This window comes from Aulonocara stuartgranti (genome assembly GCF_965226115.1).
Source record: "Aulonocara stuartgranti genome assembly, chromosome: 15".
In the NCBI taxonomy this organism is placed as follows: domain Eukaryota; kingdom Metazoa; phylum Chordata; class Actinopteri; order Cichliformes; family Cichlidae; genus Aulonocara; species Aulonocara stuartgranti.
Window position 1 is genome coordinate 10,963,829 of NC_138951.1, and position 25,524 is coordinate 10,989,352.

Consider the following 25,524-nt stretch of genomic DNA (forward strand, 5'->3'; position numbering starts at 1 on the left):
TGGCCAAACTAACTTCGTAGTTGAATAGCCATGCACTACCCGCTTGCCCACTTGGTGGGATGATGACAACACCCCATTACCCCATCAGTCTTTCATGGTTGAGAAGTAAAAACCCCAATACAATAGAACCAGTTACAATGGTTTGCAAAAAGGATCCCAGAGTCAGTGAAACTGGCTGGATTCAGACCTGTAGGGTGTGAGGATGTTGAGCGGTGGGGGCTGCTCGCAGGTGTGGTACGTCTCCTGCAGTGGGACAGGCAGAGACGTGCGATCAAACAGCTGCTGGTCCTGAACAGTAGAACTCCTGAAGGCCTTCCTCATGGTGATGTCCTGAAGAGACACTGGGAAAGGAGGGACAGATGGAGAAAAGAGAAGAGAGGGGAAGAAAGCAGGTTCTTTGTGAAGCATCTGCCACATGTATGTTTGCTACCTCTATGAAGGTAGAAGGAGAGACAGCATTTTAAGACCAACGCTTACTGCTGTTTGACTGTACCTGCCTAACAATGTTCAGAAAACACACACACACACATCCCAACCAACAGGCTCTTTGTCTCTCTCATGTCATTGATGAACACAATAATTAGCATCTGGTTCCGTCTCCTCATTATCATCATCAATCTGACATCATCAATCAAACAGTCACAATCAACATTACAGCAGACTAAACCTATTATAAACCACTAAGCGTCCTCCCTCAGGCTAACGCTACATTGCTGTCCTAACTGGTCGTCTTCAAGTCCCTTAAAGTAAACAACAACATGATGAACAAGATAAGCTAGGCTAGGCGAAGCTAAGGTCGTCTCTCAGAAACCGTAGAAATGATTGCCCTTCTTTCATCCGGGAATAACTGACATTTTCAGAGGGCAATAAAAAAAATAATAACAGAAGAAAAACACACACACACACACACACACACACACACACACACACACACACACACACACACACAGACCAATGCTAACCCTCAATCTGGTAAACAGAAAGTCTTGGAAAGAGATCTAGAACGTTGCAACTAGATCTGAATTATACATGAGGAAGTGACAAATGGATGTACTTTAATGGTGCCCAGAAGAAGCTCAGGAAAAGAAAAAAAAAAGTCATGGCACGGCAGACCAACAAACATGACAGAACGAACGTACAATCTAAAAAACACTGCAAGGAAATCACTTACAGTCATTTAACCATTGCCTCAGCAAAATGAGATAAAGCCCAGTAAGGGTCTACTAACACAATTCAGTCCTCTACATTGCAGCAATGCAGCTGGATAATGACTTCCACAGACTGTCAGTGTTGTGACATACCAGCCACCTGAGGCACTGAAGTATCATTATGAACAAACACCATGAGGGAGCTGAGCTTTCGTGAGTAACACTCTGCAAGGGAGATAGGAGGCCATAGAATGCAAGAGGGAGATAATAAAACGACTTGGACACACCAGAGCCGGTATAATGGCAACAGGGGACAGACAGAGACGGAGAAAAGATGTACCAACAGTAAAACAAAGTGCAGCAGCTGACATGAAAGAACCATTCGTAAGAAATACTGGCAAACAAATGGTGAAAAGAGAGGAAATTTGAAGAGAGAAAAGACCTAAAACTAACATGGGAATGTGCAGCGAAAGAGAAGGAGGGGGCCATATTAAAGAGAAAGAGACGGAGAGAGAAGATACATAAACACATCAAGTAGGATTTTAATAAGAAAAACAGAAAATATCCCACAGAAGCCCGGGACCCAGAGAAGCACAGTAACCTGAGCAGAGCCAGAGGGTGGATTAAGCTTCAAAGACAGCACAAGGGAAAAGCTTTAACAGCCATTTATATTGGATACACACACACAGGAGGGAAAATAAAACATACTGCACACAGCATTTTGTCCCAAGTTAAACAGAAAAGGCTACAAGGTGACACTGAGGGGGTTGATCTGTCTTCTGTGGCTTCCTGCTACAAGATTTATGGAAAAACTACATGCATTTTAAAATGTGCTGTGTACCTGCATGCATATACACATAGCATTTGGAGCACCTGGGTGGGGGGATCCCAGAGCTCATGATCAACTTAACTGTCATTTTTGTCTTATATGTCTAATACAAGTAGCTTTAAAGTTTATCCATATAAATTAACTCATGTACCTTACACATTCCCACTGACCTGTTGGCTTGCATTTAAAAGTGCACTCTATATGTATTTAGTGTTTGTCTATGCAACCTGATTAAACTTTTAAATAATGATTTTGGTTTATTACAACCTTGTTCATAGTTTTGACAATAGTTTCTCATCTTTATGATAAAGTACTACACCAAATACGATGATTCCGCTGATTTAAATACCTATGTATCAGTAGAACATCGTGTTAGCCAGGCATTGGCTGATGAGATTAGTCTCTGAATTCAAAGTTTGGGTGTTCTTACATCAATTTTGTGGTGACAATGAAGAGCTGAGGTTGTATTTTGTATTTCCTCATTTTTTCCTGGCATGAAAGTGGGAATAAATAACAACAATAACATCGCATTTCTATCCATAAAACTTGAATTATGCATGGTATAGCATGATGCCATCAACTTGCCTAGCAACCACCTAAGAACAGACTAAAAATCACAGACCAAACATGGGCATGTACTTGCTACTGAAATCTAGGAACAATGTAGCAACGTTAGACTTGATGATCAGCTGAAAAAAGCAATTTAATGAACACAACACTGAACACAACTGCAGTAGCATGAGTCAGAGCAGGAAGTCAGTATGTAACGGATGTTTATGATTTACAGACGTAACGGTTAACTTCAAAAAAAGAAATATGAGTATGTCTAACTTGTGGGGCTTTTTCGTGTATATAATATTGTTGCCTGCCTGCTAGTATTAACTTGTTTGTAGCGATGCTGCAGTCATCAGCCTCCGCATATCTCCAGAGCTCGAAAAATAAGAACCCATGCTGAAAGAGAGATTAATCCTTTAAGATTTTAACTTGCGCTTGTGCCGGGGGTGTAATAATATACTTCAGTCGCTCCAAGATCAGACACACCAGGGATGATAAGGGCAAAAAAAAAAATCAAAGTCAGAGCTACAGTGGCATGACAATTTGACTGCCCACAGTGATCAGAGAAGAGCCAGGGATAATTGTAGGAGTAATGTTGAGATCTAAGAAATTAAAGTGCATTTTCCTCTAGCTGAAAAGGGAGAAGGTAAGGGATACAGAAGTGGGAAGGGTTATGAACATTAAAGTGATATTTTATTATTTTATACTTTAGTGATCCCTGTAGGGCATTTCTTTTTTGTACTACCCCTGTTCCACAGGAAGGTTAGGCTGAAAGTCAGGAAAGTGCACCATGAGCTGATGCCAGTACTCCCACTCCCCGCTTGCAAATGTACAGAAAAACCCCACAGAAAGGACTCTTATAGCCACATAACAGCCTGTGAGGGCCAGGTACAAGCAGTGGTCAAAGGGTGAGTGCCAATTTGGTATTGTTGTATGCTGAGCAAGAGCACTGTGCCCTGCTGCCCCTGTGAATTAAGGGAAGTGCATGAGGCTGTCAGATGGTGTGACAAGTAGGTGCAAAAGCGACAAATAAGTGAGAGGCAGCGCACAAGTCTGTGCCAGGACTCATTTGATGCAGCGTGAGGTGCTATAAACCTCCACAAAGCAATACTAGAGCTTCAGTGCAGATTACTACACTAATCAATGCGGGCAGAGAAACACAAGGCACACAAACACGCGTGCTCAGATGGATCTCTTAACATGAGCATTTACATCCTAATTACAAAATGTCATTTATTCAGCTGAACTACCAATTAGACCCATTTAACGAAGACATTTAGTTAATGTGAAAAATGTGAGTGTATGTATAGGAGAATGAAAGTAAATTAGTGAGAGATATAGCGAGAGAGTGTGTGTGTGTGTGTGTGTGTGTGTGTGTGTGTGTGTGTGTGTCTCTCTCAATTGATGAGTGGCCAAAATGCTCTCAAACCTTGAAAGAACTGTTTGAGGGTTAAGATTTGGTTTTAGGGTCCGTGTAGGAATTGGGATATGGGGTCCTTGCAGAGGCATAAGTAGAGTGTGTGTATACGTGTATGTGTGTGTTAGGTCAAGCAACACCAGGTGCAGCAGACTCTGATCTCAGGATGTGAAGCTTCTTATCAGCAAGCCAGTGCTGGAAAGTTTATCTCTATCCCTCATATCCTTCTCTTAAACAGATAGCATCTGTCTAAAACACTTCAACTAAAGAGAGGTGAGGAAGTTCTTGTCGTTCACATACCCCTCCCTTCAGCTCCCCTCCTAGTTTCACGAAAATTATGTTTTCCCTCTTTCTTCATTTCATCCCCCTATCTCATAGACATGCAGTCCTATGCGCAGCAATACTAGATAAGAAAAGTCACAGGCCAAAGTGTCTTTTAGTATGCAGGCACGTCTCCCGCTGCTGTTGTACTTCAATGCAAATGTTGCCCTATATTTCCCCTTCTGCGCAGTTCTTCACACTCTTTCCTTTCCCTGATTCGGTTTTTGCTCCGTCTCTCCGCCTAAGCTTGTTTATTGTTTGTCCTCTGTCTTTCATTTTGTCCTTTAGTCAAATTTATCTAGAAGTTCTTCCATGTGCATAGAAAACCCTCATAAATTACAAGTGTTATGCACAGTTTTAGAGTAAACAGAGTGAGTCTTGTACTGCAGTGAGACAGACTGTTGCAGAAGAAGAACAAATAAAAGACACACGAAGTGCATGCCAACCATCTGAAATTCGTACTGGGACATCGTGTTAGTATTCACAACTGCACTGTCAACTAGTGTGTACTAAGAAGAAAGTATAAACTGTTGAAGTCACCTTATCAGTTTGGGGTTGACTTCAGTAGGCTTTCATCACGGCTGCTTGCTAGTCATCACTCATAATGCTTTTGGGTGTGCAAATGCTCTTTTAGCATCTGCATAATTGTCTGAGTCTGCCTGAAGAAAAACTTTGTCACATGACCATGTCCCACTGGTTTCTACATAAATGGTGAGGCAGACCAGAAAAACCATCTAGTGTAAGAAATTGAATGCCTGGCAAATAAAAACATTTCATAATACAGTACTTTCAACACAAAAAAAAAAAAAAAAAAAAAAAAAAAAAAACACAAAACATAAACACTGACAGAATTATAGAAAAATGTCTATAATGTTATATTAAAATTAATAATTAAATTATACATGTAATTATGTCCATTTTTATTGCATTATTACTTGTTTTCTATTTTGTTTTTTCCCCCCGGTGTATCAGCCCTCACTTTTCAGCTGCTGAGGGCTGCACTTTTGCTTTCCTGTAAGCTTTTACCAGGGCTTTTATTCAAATCATCCATTCCTTCACAGAACCATTCATCCATCCGCTTATCCAATTCAGGGTCACAATGAGACCATCTTAACTGTCGTGGATGAGAGGCGGGATACACCCCATCGCAGGGTTAACAAAGAGAGACAAACAACAGCACATTCACATTTAGGTTCACCAATTCACCAAGCAAGCACATCTTTCAACTTTCGGACGAACCTAGAGTAATAATAATAATAATAACTTTATTTATAAAGCGCTTTCAAACAAAGTGCTGTTCAACTATTTGACCTAGAGTAGACCTAGAGAGCACCACACAAGCACCAAGAGAACATGCAAACTCCACACCGAAAGGTCCTAGCTAGGGTGGATTAGACCCAGAACCTTCTTGTTGTGAGCCAAGAAGTGCCACCATGGGGGATACATAAATATGTATACATAACAAAAGAAGAGGACATAAATGAGAAAAAAAAAAAAACCTCAATCTGAACATTATTTTCCCTGCGATTCTCAGGGATGTGTATACTATAGATCTGACCACTTGATATACTAAACACATTTAAACAGATGCTTCCTCTTACTATCTCGGTCTTTCCAGTCACAATGGGAAATGGAGACAAAAAAACAACAACAACAAATCGGAGCTTGGGAGAAAACAATTTAGCCTTTTTTTTTTTTAAATGCTCTACCTTTATATACTCTGTACACATGTAGTACTTTGTAAAAGATAAAACGATAAAAATATGAGGAAAGATCAAAGGCAAGAACAAGAAAAGTGAGAGGAGTCAGGGAAGGTTATCAAGCAACTGAAAAAAACTGAAGTAAAAGAGAGAAAAGCAAATACAAAACGATCAAAAAAAATCATGTTAGAAAAGAAAACTGGTGATAGAGGAAATATAAACCATGTATAAAATAGGTACAAGTAAACAGATGAGAAGTACTAATAGGGGAAGCGAGAAATGGAATAAGACACCACATAAAGAAAAGTGCACAGGGAGTTGGGGTGGCTTTGTGGCCTTCCATAATGGCCCGCAGCCAGTGCAATGATATAACGGGGCCATTAAATAGGGGATACAGGTCATTAGTTTGGCTGGCTACAGTGATAGGGGGAAGAGAGCCTGACAGCACACAAATAGCATCCACGCAAGATGGAGGAAGAGCAGAGATCAATCAGAGAGATGAGAGTGAGGAGGACAACAAAGACAGAGGGGTGCAGGGGGCAATGCAGACAGAGACGAAAAGGGGAGTGGCAACTGAGGTCTAAAGGGCAGAGTACCCTTTGAAAAGCCTGCAGGATGTGGGCAAGCTATGGGTGTGTGTGTGCGCGTGTGTGTGAGACTTAACATACTGTATATAAATTCATGTGATATAAAACTCTTTGACCTTAACCACTGCACCAGCAGTGGCACTGCATACATCACTATGGCCATTCCTTCATCCCACATTTCTCTGCGACCTTCAGCTGAACTTCTTTCAAGTCCCCTACTTTCCTTCACCCCTTTTCCTTACGATTTATACTGTATGTCTTTAAGCGGCAAAGCTCATTTAGACCCATACAAGCTCCGTATGTACATATACACAGAAACAATAGGATGTGTCTGCTCGTCACAGGTATTATTAAACCAACACTTGCCATCCTCGGTGCGCAAAAGGTTTAAATTTAGCCCTTGGGTGTAAAAATACCAATTATGATTCAGTGAAAGGTGCTAATCTAACAAATTCCAAATATCTCATCTTATTTTAAGTACAGCTATAACACCATTAAGGTAACAGGGAGCAGTCATTATCACCCACCATTTATTTCATAAAGCAGTCATTCTCTTTCTGTCAGGTGCAGATTATGTATATTGGCAGAGTTGGCAGAAGTGCTTATTATGATATGTTATGCCTACCACAGTACACTTTTATGGTGTTTCCCTGCATCATTGCTAACCATGACCCCTCTGGTAAAGCTAATGTGAGATTTACATTTTTTATTTTTATTTTTTTAAACATACACTTTTTTTATTGTTTAAACCTCAAATCAAGAGTCTAAGAACTTAGACTCTTTGATGGTTCATTATTTAGACTACCATCACTATAGACTACCCTGACCCGGGTGCCTGAGAACCATCACAAACAATTCAAGATCTGAAAACTTTAATATGAAAAACTCAATATTTCACATATTTACAAATCCTGTAATAATTACTGCAACACTGATTATGCCTGGCAAATTAAAAGTATTAGCACTGAACATGATGATAACTTAATCACAAATTACAGTATGTGTGCACTAAATTCAGTAGCACCAATTGCTAATAGCTCATAAAAGGTTTTAAATTGTCTCACAGAAACTTGTTGTGGTTTTGTGGACAGCATCTGTAAAATATAAGTGCACTCCTCTACCTTGCCTGTGCCCCATCCTCCACCCTATCTTTATTCCTTCACTGTCCTGATTTATGGTCCAATCCCTTTGTGCACTCATTCTCCTCTCCTTCACACCTCCTTCTCATGGCAACCACAAGGCGAAAACACACACTCGCCATATTACAAAGCAAGCTATGTGCTTACTCTAAAAGCATACAGTTGAACTGTGGTGTGTGTTTGACCATGAATGGGTAAAGAAAGAGGAAAGGGAGGTGGTAAATGCAGGGTCGTGTTTACAAAAACCCTAAAATCTTCGCACAACTGATCATCTTTCTGTTCATCTCCTGTGCAGTCATAGCATACTCGCTTAGTTTGCCGTTTATAACTTGATTTCACTAATCAGTTATTAACATATTACGAGAGAACAGTAAGTGTGGGCTTTTTGATTCAAAGACAACTTTCTCTTGGTAACAAATGAATACCGAGGAGCTGAACTGAGTGGGAAATCTCTGTAACCTGCAGAGGAGGCCATTTCAACCTGGCCCAGAAAATTCTGCGGTACAGTCCTTTTACACACCACTGGTTTTTGCTGCAGTGTCCTGTATTATGCACCCATCCCTCTATCCTTCCATTTTTCTTACTCTCCACCCCTCCAGCTCTCCCCCACCACCACCACCACCACCACACACTTAAACTGCAACTGAGCTGATTCTTATCCATTGTCTCTCAAGCCAATACTTTGAGCTAAAAGGGGATAAGTCAGGCTTGTATGTGAGGGGAGATAAGACCATGGACCACATGCACACAGCGAATAAAGACAAAATCATAATCACATATTTATCAACTCAATCACAGTAACATCACATGAACAGAAGCTAGTAATCTTTTACTTAAATGATACAAAGATTGACTTAGTTTTTGCTTGGGTATTTCCCAAAGTAAATCCATAGATGTGTCTCTAAAATAATAAATATTTATAGTTCATACTCTGCAGGCTAAGACAGTGAACCTTTTGAGGAGTGCGTGTTAGCCCACACGTGTTTCCCCTCCAACCTCTGCACACAAAAACATCTCACTTCCCAGCAAAGACCTGCACAACAGGCTTGTACAATTAGATCACTTGCAATTATCCATTCAGCACAGATATTATATGCGGACATGCTCAGGATAAAGGGTGCAGACAGGATGGGGAACAGCTGTGAGGAGATGATGAAGGGAAAAGGTGAAAATGGTGTTGATTAAAAAAAAGAAGAAGAGTTTAAAGTGATTTGGTTAATGTCAAGGTATCATTGCACGAGTGGGAAAAGAAAGAGACCAAAGTGAAGATTGGAATGTGCAGTCTACCGTCTATCTGTGTTTAAAATAAAAACCTATAATTCTGCACAAAAAACGAAACAATTCATTGCCTTGTTTAACAAAAAAAAAAAAAAGTCTCTGGTTGCATTCACAGAAAAGTTATAAGTGAGTACAACTGAGTGAGCATTTTACCGTCTCTGTCAGTGACAAGGCAGCAGTTACAGTAGCATTGTGCAAAGCCGTAAACACACCGCTGGCCCACAGGAAATCGATATGGCGCCTTGGAGCATGGTATTATACTGCTATGATTCTCTCCCCTTTTAGTTTGCAATGCATTCCCCACTAGATACCCTATTGTGTCATCCTGCCTACCCTTTCTCAGGATAACCTAGATTACCTGACAGTCCCACAGATGATCACATTCCATTTTTGTTACTGCTAACAGAAGCTACAGTCTAACCACTGGATTTCTCCTCACATAAAAACTTTATTGGGTAAAGAAACTTTTTTTTAAATTACTGGCCTGGGTTTTCACCACCGGGAGGGTTGGAAAATTTGTGTTTAATATTAGTGGAGGAGATTCAGTTTAATCATCCAACAGGCACATTTACACATACACAGAGCTGTCTTACAGACACACAAATCAAAGTAAGAGAGACAAAACCAGAAATTCAAAAAGAATGGGATGTGGTGTGTGAAACGGCTCGTGTGGATACAACACTCACGTTCCTCTTCTTTGGGGTCCAGCTGTGTGACACTGATGGAGAGGCGGTCCACGCGCTCCTGCAGGGAGTTGACCCGGAAAGAAAAGGAGTGTGCTTCATTGAAGAGCTCTCCAAACAGGTCCTCTGCATATTTACCTAGGCACACACAGAATTGAAAAACAGAGATGAAAATAAGTACTGAAATGGACTGAGTAGCTTGATTAAATATATTTATTTTAAAGATATTAAGAGCCGAAAGGTATTCAACTGGTGGCTGTGGAGGTAATTTTTATGTAAAGCGAACTTCCTGTTGCACTTAAGAAACCAGATGAGATGATTTAAACTTTGTGACACGGCTGCTGGAAACAACCATTAGAATATCAGCAACAATACTCAGATAGGCTGTGGTGTTTAAATGACACTCAGTTTCTTGGAGTGTGTCTTCTGCATACCGTGGCTATAATGAGTGGGTATTTGAGGTACTGTTTCTTTCCCTTTGGCTTAAAACAGTCACTGTCCTCTGACAGTCAGATAACAGACGCTCATTGGCTAATTTCTCTTTTTTGGACCATTCTCCGTAAACCCTAGAGATGTTTGTGTGGGAAAATTGCAGTTTCTGAAACGCTCGCACCAGCCCATCTGGCACCAAAAGCAACACCACCTTTCACTTAAATCATCTTTCTTCCCCATTCTCTATTTTCCACTGAAGGCAATGGATTGTTTTGCAATTTTAAAGAAAAATGTGCAAATCTTCTCCAGAATTCAGTGGATTCCCTCTTTGTCTCTGTTCAACTGCTTTACCAGTTTTCATGGAATTTGGCACCATAGCTTTTGCATAGTTTTTCTGACAGACAGACAGACAGACGTCTTTCCTTTGCCTGAGCTGTGCAGTTAATGATAGTAGGGGAAACACTGGCTCACTGGTGAGGTGGAAAGCCATTAGGGACATAAAGGTGCTGCCTGACTGCTTTGAAAGAGACGTAAGCATTGATGTGTGATAACAAAATTTAATTTAAAAAAAAAAAAAGAAAGAAAGAAAAAATGGTGTAGATTAAGCCAGAATGATAAAACTATTACTTTCTGCCAACATTTTCTTTATGCTAATACATTTCAGCCAGGTTCACTTATACATCAGCGTACATCCCAGTTTCTGCCCTACTAAATGTAGGCAGTGATTTTACATTATCACCCACCATTTATTTCATGCACTGAATTAATTTTTTAGCTTCTATAAAATGAAGTGGATTCATGCCATGGCCTGTGAGTCATAAACATATGCTGCAATATGCAAAATGTTTTCTCAAATTTCCCAGCACGAATGAATTCATCACAAACTATGGCGACCAAAATATACTGCGAATGAGATGATTTACACTCAGGCATGTTGGTAGATTTTTAGAGCACATACTACTTAAACTAGAATTGTGTACAGTGCAAATATCTCAGTCTTTAACTATGGAACAACCTCACTGCCAATATAAACAAATTTCATAAAAGTTATTATACTTAAAGGAAGCAAGTCTGTGTATGTATAGTGTGCCGTGTCTGTTTAAATTATGAAAGAACACATGTGTCTGTACACGAGTGTCCTCAGGTTACTGACTGAGGCTGCTGAGCTGGCGGATGACGTTGGCCAAGGAGATGTTAGTCACACATTCCAGCTCGTTCTTGATGTTTCTTGGCAGCACCGTGTGGCACAGGTGCCTGGGCTCGATGGTGCGCTTCACCAGCGGCATCCTTCTGCTGAGAAACTGCTACCTGATAGAGGAAGGGGGGGGCAGAAAAAAGAAAGAATACAAAACTTCAGTGAATCAATTCTTGTCATAAATCTACTTTTGCTATTTATTACACCTTCAAATATAAGAGGTACAGAAAACGCAGTCTTCACTCACACCCCGACTGAGAGAACGAGAGAGATGGGCTGCAGGGTGAATATGAAAAAAGACACGTATAGAAATGGAAATAACTGTGGAAAAGGGTCTCAAGTTATAGAAAATGCAGAAAAATAGGACACAAGTAATGTTTTGACATTGCCAATAGCCATGTTGCCTCATCTGTTTCACTGACGTCCCGCTGTCTTGTTCTTTTCATCATGCATAGCCTGCATAACACACCTCAGCACTTTGTCTGCCCACTCAACCATGCTAATGGCATTAAGGCTGCACTGAGAGCTGCTAAGGCTCACATCTCCTCCTGTCAAACTAACACAAAAAAGAAGGACAGCTGGGTAAAACCACAGAACACAGCGATGATACACACCCACGACTACTCACTGTTGTGTCACCTAAAACACCCTTTCACCCCCAAAACTATACGAGAGGTGTTAAGTAGTACAAAGGTATAAAGTGTAACACGTGGAGTATGCTTAAAGTTCACTCCGTTTATCTTGGTTTGTTTTTGACTCATAACCTGCCGGTGACCAGGTTTTCTCCCACAAACAGCCCCTCCCCTCCTGCTGCACCCAAACCAGGTCATTTCATTTCCCTATTAATACATTCACTATTAAAGCGCATGAGTGCTGTCATTCACTGAAGTTTATATCTTTACAAACACAGACAGGTGTTTGACTTTGTTTTTTATTCTTTATATTTAATAGAAACACTGCTGGGTAAAAGTCTTGATACACCCTACGTTTCTTTATATTTTTGCTAGGAAAATTAGAAAAATTTGGAGCAACGATTTTCTCAAAAACACTGGGAAATACTGTACACTGCATGCGGCAAAAACAGAATTTGAAGAATTCTAACAAGATTGAATATTTTTTATGACCGCCTTTAGTCTTCAGCACAGCCTGAACTCTCTTAGGCAAGCTTTGTTGTCATTTTCAAGAATAGCTCTGCGTCGAGCCACCTGGGGGGCTCTTCAACTGGTGGGGGAGATTGTCACATCTTGCAGGAGCTTTCCTCTCCTCAGGAGCTGCCTCTGCAGGAGGGGGAGATACAGGAGAGGTGGAGGAAGATCTCAGCCTGGGTGTTTATTGTCTTATGTAGTCTGGAAGATGAGTGGATGGTGGGGTGGGTGCAGTTTTCTCTGTGGTGGGGTTGGGTGGACTGTCCCGGGCTCTGTGGGGCCGGGCGGCGCTGCTGCACTGGGCCCGGTCTGGATGGGCCTGGGCCCCCTTTCCCTGGCGGGTCGCGGAGTATGGGGGTGCCTACTGGGGTCAGCGGGGGAGCTGGCCCCAGGGAGGGGTCACCTGCCCCTCCCTTCCTTCCCTCCCCATCTCCAGCTGCCTCCCTCTTCCCGCTCCACCACAACCACCCACACATGCAGGGCCTTGGAGTAGGGGTATGTCACCAGGGTGCAGAGGAGGCTACCCCCCCCCCTCTGTCCCCTTCTGGCTGCCTCTGCCTCAATTTTATCCCACAACTTAGACATTCACATTACTCACACTCTCATTACACATACATATAGGATCTTGGGGGTGGGCACGATACACGGAGTCCAAAGTACCATCAGGGTGTACACCCCACCCCTGGCATCGTTGCCCACCTCTCAATTTTAAATACACGTAGACATTGAGGGCTAGCAGGAGGGACCATGCGCTTACCTGCTGCTCTCTGGCAGGTAGCTCCATGCCCTCCTGGGTTTTAAATGCACCTTAGAACACACATGCATCAACATTACAATGAGCGGGTGGAGGGAGGTTCGGAGTCTTCTCTCACCCCCGTTCTCTGCGACCTGCTGGAGCAGGGGGGCTAGGACTAGGAGGAGGAGTTGGCCGTCCGACTGCGGTCTGGAGTGTGGAGCCTTCCTGCTGCTGCGGAGTCGGGGCGGTCTGCCTCCCCCCACCGCAGGGAAAAGGGAAACACCACCTGGGTCTGGGTGCAGTTCCCCCCTCCAGGGGCGGGGGCACCTAGACCCGGTTTGTAGAGTACGCTTGGGGAGTGTGATCGTGTGTACAACGTCTCTTTATGTCTGTCTCCACGTTGGTTGAGTGTGGAGTAAGTGCATATGAGAGCATGAGGGTGGGAATGGATGTTTGTATCTGTGTGTGCCTGTATGTCTGTGTCTATATGTCAGGTTGGGTGTCAGGCGCCACCTCTCTGGGGACATCTCAGGCCCTCCAAGGTTTGGAGGCCTATCTCCCCCTACCACCACTTCCCCTGCCAGTGGCGGACCCCCTCAGACATCGGTGCGTTGGTGGTTCTTTGTGTCCGGGGATGGGCGTCCAGGTACACACCGGCTCACTCCTTGGCGGCCGCTTATCGGGGCCTGGAGCCTGGGGCTCGCTCGGGCCACTTCGGAGGTGGGGTGCCCCCGGCCTCTCGGCCTGGGGCTCGGTCACTCAGGCGCAGCTGGCTGCCGGCGGAGCTCACGGGCGTGTCACTGCAACTCCCCCTGGCTTCTGCTCCGCGGCTGCTGAGTGAGCCCTCATCTGGGACTCTCCTCAGCTCTTTCCGGGACAGTGGCGCAGCTGCCCCTCTGTTGGTCTTCCTTGGTCTCTTGTGTTCTGGGGGCCTCTGGATGTCTGGAGTTTTGATCTCCTCCACACCTGCTTCATGCCCTGGAGGACGGGGCTGTGGCCCCCCCACACCCTCTAGCAGATTATTACATGAAGGAACCTTTTAAAAAAACAAAAAACAAGCGCGTCCATGCTCACAGGTGTACACACGGGTGATCACACCCACAAACTACACCCTTTTTGGCTCCTACCTCAAAGCACACTGTGTTCTGTTGATCTTATGTGCTGCACAATAATGTTTAACATTTAGTATTTACTGTCATATTCCCATATATCATTGTGATGTTGTTTATTCTATTACTCTTGTTCTCTTCTGCTTGCTTTCTTTTTTCTTTCTCAGCAGGTGATCCAGGTGATTGATATATGCATTTTTTTTTCTCTGCCCGTTCTGTTGGTTTTTGTCTTTTGCCCTTCTCCCCCGTCCCTCTTCTCAGCTGTTTCTCTTTCCCTCTTTCTTTCTCCCCTTCTTTCCCCCAGTCAAGTCTGTCCCGTAGTCAGTAAGTGAAAATAAAATAAACAATAAAAGGTGAATCAAATGGACCATTACGGCAAGGCTGGGATGGTCAGTTTGGTAAAGTAAATCCGTTGGGCATCTTTCTTTGCCTTTAGACAACAATTCTGATGGCAAAAGAGCCAAACGGGACAGGCCAAAAAAAAAAAAAAAAAAAAAAAAAAGAATAGCTCTCCAGGTTTCTTGAAGGACATTCAAAGCGCTTCTTTGGATTTTTGGCTGCTTTTTGTTTCGTTCTCTTTCAAGATGATCCCACACTGGTTAAGTAATGCTAAGGTCCAGGTTTTGGAGAAGCCAATCAATGACTGATCGTATTCCATGTAATAAAAAAAGAGACCAGTAGCTAAACATAGCCATTCGCTAGCATGATACAAATTGTCATATATAGGAGTTATGAAAATAAGGAGGAAACAAGGACCAGCAATAGCAAGTAAAGAGGGCTTAATGCATGTCTCCCTTAGTGACCAATATGTGCAATTTCTTAAAGATCAAGTACTCAGATGAACCAGCGGACCAACTGACAGGTATGGTAAATGGCCTGTATTTGTATAGCGCTTTACAAGTCCCCAAGGACCCAAAAGCGCTTTACACATCCAGTCATCCACCCATTCACACACACATTCACACACTGGTGATGGCAAGCTACATTGTAGCCACAGCCACCCTGGGGCGCACTGACAGAGGCGAGGCTGCCGGACACTGGCGCCACCGGGCCCTCTGACCAGGTATGGACAGTGATTGACATGTGATGTTTCCAGTGCCCCAATATATTATTAGAAATGCTTCCATCATTGAGGAATAATCACAACTCTTCACTGTAACCATAGAAATGTAAGACCAGAATGTATCCTGGCTAAGGATGGTAAGATGAGAGCGAGAAGGTCCAGAAAAGACTGTGCTGAGGTGAGTCATCTAGGAAGCATCTTAAATGGGAGCATCAGTGTCCATAAAAGGAAAAACCAACAACATGTGCCTCTTTTATGTGTTGCTGAAATGGTTTGAAAGAAGAGTGGAAGTGATGTTAAAATGACACAAACCCAAACATGGTGCCAATCTCTGCCCACCACTAAAATAACAAGAGATCCTCTCCACTTCAGAGATCCTTTGAGTGTACACACACTCACCATCCGCCCCTCACTGGGAACAACTCTTGACAGAATGGACACTTGTCAGAATCCAGATGTCTTCAGAATATCAAATCTACCTGCCAGCTGTTACCATGTTGACCTTTAACAAGCAGGCAGAGCAGTACTACCCAAAGTAGCATGTAGGAAGATCATCTTGAAATGCACATTTCCAAGGGAAACGCATGCCATAAACTATATTCTCATATGAAAAATATTTGCCACTTGAACATTTTGAATGTACATTCAACTCTGTTTAGCTTCTACTGGTTGTCAGACAACTGGCTCAAACCTAACCCAAATAATTCAACACCTAGTCTGAGGCTTTTTACTTTACTAAAGATTAAACAAATGAGCCATAAAATATAAATGAATTAATTCATTGCTAAGAGGCTCAGAAGTGTTGATAGGTAGGGCTAGGCAGATCATGCCTTTCTCCCGGCTTCTGGTCTTTGTGTTATGTAAAGCTGCCCAGCTGCTGCTGGCAGCTTTGTAAAGACTATGAGTCCACTTTTCAAAATGTCAAACTCTTCATGTCCAAAACAGTAATATTTGTCATCTTAATTTATAGTCTCTTCTGAAAATTAAGCTGCATCTCCCTAAACGTTCCTTGTCAGAACTCTTTAGTATGAGTGCTGTGCTCCTTAAAAAAAATAACTCCATCTCTTATGCAGTTTTCACATCAGAAATCAATAACACATTTATTTATCTATCTATCTTTAATTAGTTTATGTGCAAAGTAAGTCACTTTAGATTGTATATACTCAGCATATCAGAGAGGTTCAGTGAGAAAATGGGCAGACACGCTCACACACAGACGTGTGCGCACACACACACACACACACACACACACTTTGTAACATGTGGGTTTATTTCAAAAGGGAAGTTAGTAAAAAAGAGTTTAAAAAAGATACGTTTTTTTAGTTATTAAAATGACCTGTGAAATTATAAAAAAAATACTGAGTTAAGTTAAATGAATCTGGGAGAAAAAAAACAAATTCAATGAATTTAAAATACATACATACCTGGATAAAAAAAAAACAAAAAAAACAATAGGACACCAACAGTCTTCAATTGGCCTTCCCAGAGCACAAAACTCAACATTACTAAAGTGTCGGATCTCCTTGAACAGCCAAAGAAGAGATTTGAACGTCTTTCAAGAAGCCTGGCGAACTATTCCTGACGACATCTTAAAATAAATGACAAGAAAGCTTGCCTAAGAGAGTTCAGGCTGAAGAAGTTGAAGAATAGAGATGGTCATATCAAATATTGACTTTCAAGCTTGGTAGAATAGTACAAATTCTGCTTTTGCCTTATATATTTTATTCCCTTGTAGTAATTTTCCTGGCACTAAAAGAATAAAGAATAAACAAGGGGCTGCTCAAAACTAAAACAACTGTTAATTTATATTAAATAAATCAGAAAAGGCCAAGAGCCTATATGATTTTTTTTTTTTTTTTAAACAGTGAATGTGTTGTCCTTTTAACAACCTTCCTTCTAACCAATCACAAGAGTTAGTTTTTTTTAAGCTGACAGAGAACAGGTTTGTTTAAAGGGGGGATTAAAAGCAAACAGTGACAGAATATTAAGTTTCCAGACAGCAGCGAAATAACAATGAGAAACAGGAGAAACAAACAATTTTTGGCAGAGGCGGGAGGCGTGCACAATCTCAATATTAGTACTTTTATTTTCATCTGCCTTTTTAAACAAGTACGGCAAGGATGACAGACTTGATTTTGATTGTATCGAAAACAAAGCAGCAGTAGATAAAACAACACAAAAAAAGCACAAAAAAATAGATGGTAAGTGATAATACTGATCTTTCTTGGTGTGGGCATTTCAAATAGTAGACACTAACAGTTTTCTTTGGTCTCAAAAACAGATTTATGAACGATTTAAAAATACTCTGCTCAACGATTTGGTCAAACTGAAGCGGTTATGAATTTCAGTGTTTCAAAGTCACCAATAAAAATCAAAGTCAATGAAGAGATTCACTTCTCTTATCTAGCTTTAATCTTGTTTTCCAATAAACGCGGACAGAAGGAGTGTTGATCTAGTACAGGCAGGCAAGGTTACTGCATTAACTTAAAATAAGTTGGCACATCATTAGTAAGTAAACACAGTTAACTTCACATTGCCTTGCTTTTCAGTCAGTGTCTTGCCGCACTGCATGAGCTTGGATTGTGATGAATGACTGCAGCATACAGTACATACTGCCTGCTGACAGGATATGAAATAATTTAGGACTGCCGTCCATGATGGAGGAAGATATTCTCTACCCACACATGATTACTCACAAACTGCTAGCACACACTTTCATTCTGCGTTTTTACACTTACGTTTCCATATTATATGGTGGCATGATGATGTAAGTATATGACAGCATTGCTCCTGTTAGAATTTCTTCAGTCATATATACAATCTTGGTTGTGATCAAGAGATAAATTGGGAAAATATAAGAGAAGAAAAACAAAGAAGGGCTGACGGGACAACTGCAGGGCACTAAGCTCAAACATATTCACATTTAGAAAACTAACATAACTATAAATATTGTCCTGAATGAGATAAGGGGTTTGATAACAGGTCGGTCACGCTAGAGTAAAAATTAGATGGCATCCTCCTTGTGACTAGGAAAAGTTGGTGGTTGTTTTGACATTGCATTGAAATGGTTCAATTCCTACAAAAAGTGCTGTAGTAACGGCATTACTATTTGCACGGGAACATCTAAATTTCTGTTTCAGAGCTATGAGGTTGTGGATAGACACTGAATATAAGTAGTTAATGTCCATTTCTGTGAATGTTGATGGCTATTTAATCACACTTAATGGCAAGATTATCACAAACAGGCTGCATGTAATTGCTAACTTGACCTCATTCAATCACAAACTGATAGCAGACTGACTTCATACTATTGCGGGTTCATTACAGTCTTGATTCACCAAACTCACTTTAAAGATAGCAACTGACTGCAAGTGGTCGCAGACCTGGTACCCAGTTTCAAAGGCAATGAGATCACAATTTCATTAAAGACGGTCACAGTAATTATGGTCATGCTGGGGCCTCCAAGCAGTTTTTCCAAGTGTGCCACAAAACTAACATTCAGATTAAATAAAGAACTCAAACATGGTGATTATACTCTGGAGTATAGAGACACTATAGACAGAAAATTATTCTTGTTATAGTTCTTCAAAGTCTGACTGAAGTTTGCCTGCAGGGCGCATGCATAGTTAGTGTAATGTAATGTAAAATCTCAGCATATGAATCAACCTAGATGCTTGCTCAGAGACTTGCACTGGGTGAAATTTACGTCACCCAGGCCCAAGCAGAGCCCATAAAAACAGCTGCGTTAACGACAAACCACCGAATAGGAGATTTATTGAAACCCCCCCCCAAAAAAAACCAATACAAAACAAAGCAAAAAAGTGCTCAACACCCTGTTAAATAATGAATGCTCATCTTGAATGGTTAATCTTATGAAAAGGATTGAAGCATTTTCAAATCTGAGAGTCAACGGTGTGCATTTTGTGGGATAAAATGCTATAGGCATACGGATACAGTATATTTTGTTGTCATTCAAGCCCTGAGGAGATGATTGTCCTAAAACTGAAAGGCAAAATTGTAGGTTCAGCAGAAGAGATCATTTCTATGGAGAAAGTACAGTTCACATGACAGAAAAATTACTGTGTGTGCATTTTTCTGTTTCAGATTTGGTCTTTGTAATGTGTGGCATAAGCACAATGAGTTGCAAAATCTAAAATCTTGTAATTATCTTAGACTTTGATTCACTTTTACGTCTAAGTATCAAAGTATCGAAATAGTTTTCACACAAGTATTCTTAGATTTTTGACAATGCTGCACAATAGCTGTTCAATGAAAGAAACGTATGTAGATGACAAAACTGACAGCTCATATTAAGGAAATATTACACTGCTCCATTTTCTCTTTTATCTTGATTCAATCAGGAAGACACTGGATAGGTGTTTGAGAGAGTGCCACGGTCTCTCTATACTTTTTCTCTATTGGGATGATTACTACACATATACGCACACAACAAATTAACATTCATGTGATTTTACTTTCCCCCCCCCATCCCATCTACGGACTAGTCAATCCCTGTCAGCACACCCTTTGGCACTCTGCTACTACTTTTATGGCTCATTCATCTTGATGGGAGGGCGCGGGGGGTGCTTCCCGCTGTCACCTATCACCATAGCAACAGCTGCAGTGGGATGTCATCGGTCACTTTATAATATCGCACGTTAGGCGGGGGGCAGGAAAAGGGAAGAGGAAGTGAATGGGTCAAGATCACAGTGACACTTCGCAACAACGATAGCACTTGATGAATAAATGCAATATGAGTGGGAGAACAAGCCAGAGATCAGGGATTGCTCATCCATTGTGTACAGGCACAAAGTGGGGTGAGGGACGGCACATGCCAGGAGAGAGCTAGGGGCCTCCTCTGGTGCAGCTCGTTGCACCCGAACAATGAGTCCAACTGAAGGCTCTAATGAATCCTAATGGAGTATTTACTCACTCACACTGCAGCACAATATAGCTCCCGACCCCTCAATGTGGAGCTAGTCAAAGACCTTTTATGTGGAGGGTTTTCAGAACTGCCAGACTACACCATCAGATACACTATGAGATAAGAGTGGATAAAAATGTAAGAGAAAACAAGATGATTTTTGTGTGTTGGTAAATTATACAAGGAATTTTAAATGAATACAAAGAAACCTCAGATAAGACAGAATTTGCATTTCTTTACAAAAAAAACAATAAAAATCCAGCGTTGATCCAATTTGCTGAGTCTTAGTTTGCCATTAGTAGCTGCATCAGAGTAGTTTGGGGAAAAATAAATATATATTTAAAAAATATATATATTTTTAAAAAATAAATAAATAAAAATCACAAGATGACTAAAGTAAGCTGCGATAAGGAAGCCAGCCAGTGGTAAGGAAAGCAAATTGCCTGGGTCTCAAGAGAGATCTCATCATTAAGTGATGTAAAATTCATGGTCTGAACTCTGATTTTTCTGCTGGATCACCATGAAACAGAATCCAACACAAGGCACACATAGAGAGTCTGCATGCGCTCATGCACTGATTCTAAATGTAACTTTTTTGAAATTTCCAAACAATATGCAATTTCCTATTTCATCCACAAGCGTACTGACCTAAGTACGAAGAAAAGAGAAATATTCGGATCCTCTTTGTTAAAAAGATTTTTTAACAGTTGATTTCTAGGATTAACAGTTTGACTGAGCTAGTATGAACTTTGGTTGATGTTTTTTGGGTGGTGGGGGTGGATAAACAAAATGTTCATTCTACTTTCGTTCAACTTAACACTTCCCTATGACGTGATCTAGGGCTGGGCGATATGACCCAAAATTCATATCTCGATATTTTTTAGCTGGATGGCGATATAAGATATATATCTTGATATTTTTTTTAAAGCCATAAGTTGAGAACAAAAAGAGAGTTCTTAGTCACACTGTGTCCCAGATGTCACACGGGCACTTTTATTTACATACAGCGTAGATGTACATGAAGAAATTACTTAAAAATAAATTATCAGCATTTATTAAATAATCATGGTCCATAAATAAAAGAAAACAATGTTGTTTTTGTGTATAACAAAAAGCTCACAATTGTGCAGTCAAAATGTAAACTAATAGACGCTGAGCATAATAACAAAGAGACAGATTTCACAGCTGCACCACGTCTCTGAACAGGTGCCATTTGTGGTCCTTATACACACACAGTACGTATCACTCCGCGAGGCTCCTCCCCGGTAGCCGTAATCCTCCGACAATCCATCAAGCGGTGCAGCTCCGTAGCTTAGCAAAGTCATATTAAAACATTTTTTGACAGATTGCTGAGCGCTGTGTACCACATAAAATCGGTTCGCGGTCAGTAAGCACAACCAGAATTCATACATAAGGCGCACTGACGATTTTTGAGAAAATGAAAGGATTTTAGGCCGTGCAGCCCCTCCGGGCTGCATGTCGTTAGCGCGGTTAGCTCGCTAGCGCGGTTAGCTCGCTAGCGCGGTTAGCTCGCTAACACGTTGACGCCGTCCAGCCCCACGCACGGTAACTCGCTAACGGAGATTTTCCGCTTTCATCTTGTCATTGCCTGCAGGTGAAGCTATGAGGGAGGCGGAGTTGTGTTCAGTGAATGAGAGGCGAGGCAGAGTAACATTGCGTAGAGACAAAAGTGGACGAAAGAGAGGCAAACCTGCGGCTCCACAAGTATAATTATAACATAACATAGACTATATCGATATAAACGATATTGTCACATCTTATATCTCGTATGAAAATATATCGATATTTTTTAAAAACTCGATATATCGCCCAGCCCTAACGTGATCAGTATCCTTGGAACTGTAGCTTGCAGTAACAGCATGGTATTGAGTAAAATCCAAGCTATAATTAAAATCTACGCACCGGATGAAACCTCTGCATTCCTAGTATGCTAATAAAAAACATCTTTCATCTGTACATTACACATAACACTTTTCTATTTCTGAAGCAACATAATTCAGTACTTCTTCAGACCATCCTATTTGTGTGCTATCACATTAAATGCACAGAAAAGAAACTGCAATTGAGTTAGTATCTACATGCTGACATCCAGTCACCTGTGGAGGTCAACAATTTAGCTAATGAATCTGGCGTTCTAAATCCAGCATAATAGTTATACCACTGGCACCATCTATAGGTGTACGCCTATAGATGGTGCCATCTATTAGGAAACAAAACAAAACTCTCATACTGACAAACTGAACCAATCTGTTAGACTCTGTTTTGAAGATTTCCTGTGTACTGATGTTTCCAGGGAGGATCTTTGCCAGTTAAGGCACTACTTTGCACAGGAAGTATAATGAGGGATTTCTCGTGCTCACTGCACAGATCTACGATTTCTGTGTCAGTGACATCTTACTTTCTTTTTGCATTGATCCTGCTGCAAATTAAAAATGACAAATTAGCAAGACAGAGTGTGCTGCTAAGCAACAGCCATAGTGACATGAGCATTTGAATGAATGGTCATGACCAGGTGTGTTTAAAACTAGCTACAAGTTTGGTTGGTGCAGCTCATAAAGTCTGTAGACAAGTCTTAATAGATAGACCAGTCACTGCAACCAGGCCTTGGGATTTAAAAATGCAGCTTCAGAGCATTTTGATTCTTACAGCTTAAAAATTAATGCATTTTCTGTGTCAAATTAGCCTGAACATTTTGTCCTTTGTTCAGTGACTCTGGGAACTACAGCTGTATTCTTAGAGTTCTCTATGAACTAAGAACAGCTGCAAACATAAAACACGGGCATATAATCAGTGAAGCTGGCACAGCCTCAGCAAGCCAATGGCACTGGGTTAGGAGTTCAAACTGGCAACGCTTAATAACAGCTGGTTTAAGTCAGTAATGCAGATTTGCAGTGCAAGAAAGCTACTGCAGTTCATTTTCCAAAGAAAATATAGGCAAATAAAATAACTGGGCAAAGCTGAGCTCAAGCTCTATCAACAGGTCTGTTTCTTCCTTTAGCCTATTTAAAAAAACAAAAAACATTTTTAACAGCTGCAGAGGTTAACAGGAGCAGTACTATATCTGGCTCATCATCCAGCTATTAATTTTTTAAATGCCATTTGTTGTGACTGAAATTCTCTTTGCAACACATTTTAAAGCAGCTGAAATGTTGTTACATTTTTAACATAAAGAATAAAATTCTGAATTCACTTTGTTCTTTAGGCAGTAAAGTAAATCAGAGGGTACAGAGATGGAACAAAAAGACAGATTTTTTTCAAATCAGTGATAAAATACTGAAGGAAAGAGGGCCTAATGTTAAAATCAATACCACTGAGGATTGATTAGGTGACCTATCTAAGCTGGACACCTCCCCTTTAACCAGAGTGTCCAGGGTTTAATATGCTTCAAAGAAAGTGCTTATCAGATTATAGAGAATCAAATCTTGGGGTTAAGAGCCTGCTTCAGACAACTTTTGTGACACTCTGAAACAGAAAAACCAGCGAGTCTGATGCAAGATGCCTACAGATTTATAAAAAGAGTGCCTGTTCAAGCAACCCCCTATTAAAGCTTTGCTGCAGTTGGTGGGAACAGACTGTCAAGCCTGACAGATGAGGTGAGTAGCCAGAGGAGCGATCATATGTACAAAATGAAACAAAATGCACAAATACCCTGATGATGTTGCAATCTTCTGACAGCAACCTACGAGACCGGTGGAGTTTCTCATCAAAGCATGTATTCAAATAGCAGGCCCGCATCACAAGAATAACCGCATACATGCATCAGCCCCTGCTCCCCACCCTCAATTCTTCAACTCACCCATCACAGCAGATCACGTTGGCAGAATATATCATGGCATGCGCCAGTGTGTCATCCTCCCAATTAAAATTATGCATCAGCAGACCCCCATCCCCCTTCTGGGGTGAGTTGTCACCTTGCAGGCCCTCACCAGCATGGTGCTATAACACACAGACACATAGAGACCTCTTGTTGTCGGGCTATAAATACACCTGCAGCACCAGTGCTGTCACTTTTGGCTCACACAGCTATGCTAACTAGGTTTGCTGGTAGTGGGAAACTTTAGAGTGCTTGTGGCAAGGGATAAGGGAAGATAATAAGCTTATTTCCTCGTCTCAATAACTGAATTTCTGACTGCACCATTTCTCATGTTATCCTGTCTGATATGCTGTATTATTTGCAGATAAACAAAAGCTTTTCCTCCATAGTGGTGCAAACTTTATTTCAAACTGAAGGCTTCCTTGGTGGTTTTCCCTCATCTGAGCTCAGCTGTTTGGACCCCGGGTCAATCTGTGGACTTTTTTCATGTACACTTAAGCAAGGCAGTCATTTACCATGATGCCCTGCATATCCTTTTGATCAAGGTAAGCATCTTGGAACACTGGTATTCAAATGATACATATCCACTCGCTGGCTGACTTTCTGAGCTGTACTGATGCTGCCTGGTAGCTGTGAACAATTTTCAAGAGTTGTTTCAAACAACAACAAAAAACTGCAGTTTGTGTTTGTTAAGAATTAACAATTTCCATCTAATATAACATTGAATTGATTGTAAAGGTCTTGATAATAATCAATAAGTAATTGAATCGTCAAGTATAAACAATTTCTAATCTTAAATATGCACATAGGCCCAAAAAAAACCCTCCAGATTTTGTTGTTTCATTGGTTTTGGCATGTACTACTCCCTTTACAAAATAGCGGCTGTATAATGGGTTCCTTAATCCGCCACACACACACACACACACACACACACACACACACTGCTGTGCAAGTTGTTCGCCTGCCAATGATGCAATTAAAGGGAACTCGTTCTAGCCCGCTCTAAGACCTCAACCACAACTGCCCCTAGAGGATAGCAAAGAACCGAAACGTTCCTGTCATCAAGCGTTATCTGTCGGTGCGCTTGTGAAGAGAAGTCACTGACTCAACAGTGAGTTTCCGTCCACTATTCTTTACATTCAAAATCTTATTCAATGAAGAACCTTACACTGACTGAGCAGCTGGACACAGGCCACATTGTGATTGGTTACAAAGAGATTTGATCCCTTCGGACGTTCATTTAGCAAACATGCTTTATCCTACTGTAAGACATGCACAACTAAATATTCATGGACATCTGTGTGCCAGCGTCAATGAGTAAAGTGTCTGATGAACAAACAGACTCAAAGAAGTTTATCTGCTGAGTGCACAGAAACCCACTGGTATGAATAATGAAAGCCCGCTGCTCAATTATAAATGTCTGCATGC

The 25,524-nt window shown here is 41.3% G+C and overlaps 1 protein-coding gene across 4 annotated transcripts in view; it reads right to left on the reverse strand.

Moving 5' to 3' along the window:
- Positions 1-25,524, reverse strand: part of wasf1 (WASP family member 1) — a 66,578-nt gene that overhangs the window by 21,135 nt on the left and 19,919 nt on the right. For all 4 annotated transcript variants that reach the window (XM_082506764.1, XM_082506763.1, XM_082506766.1 and 1 more), the window contains 3 exons: positions 11,243-11,397; positions 9,661-9,795; positions 188-341 (listed from right to left, as the gene is read on the reverse strand). In XM_082506764.1, coding sequence (XP_082362890.1) covers positions 188-341; positions 9,661-9,795; positions 11,243-11,375 — 422 coding nt within the window. In that variant the 5' untranslated portion in view covers positions 11,376-11,397. The remainder of the gene's footprint in view (positions 1-187; positions 342-9,660; positions 9,796-11,242; positions 11,398-25,524) is intronic.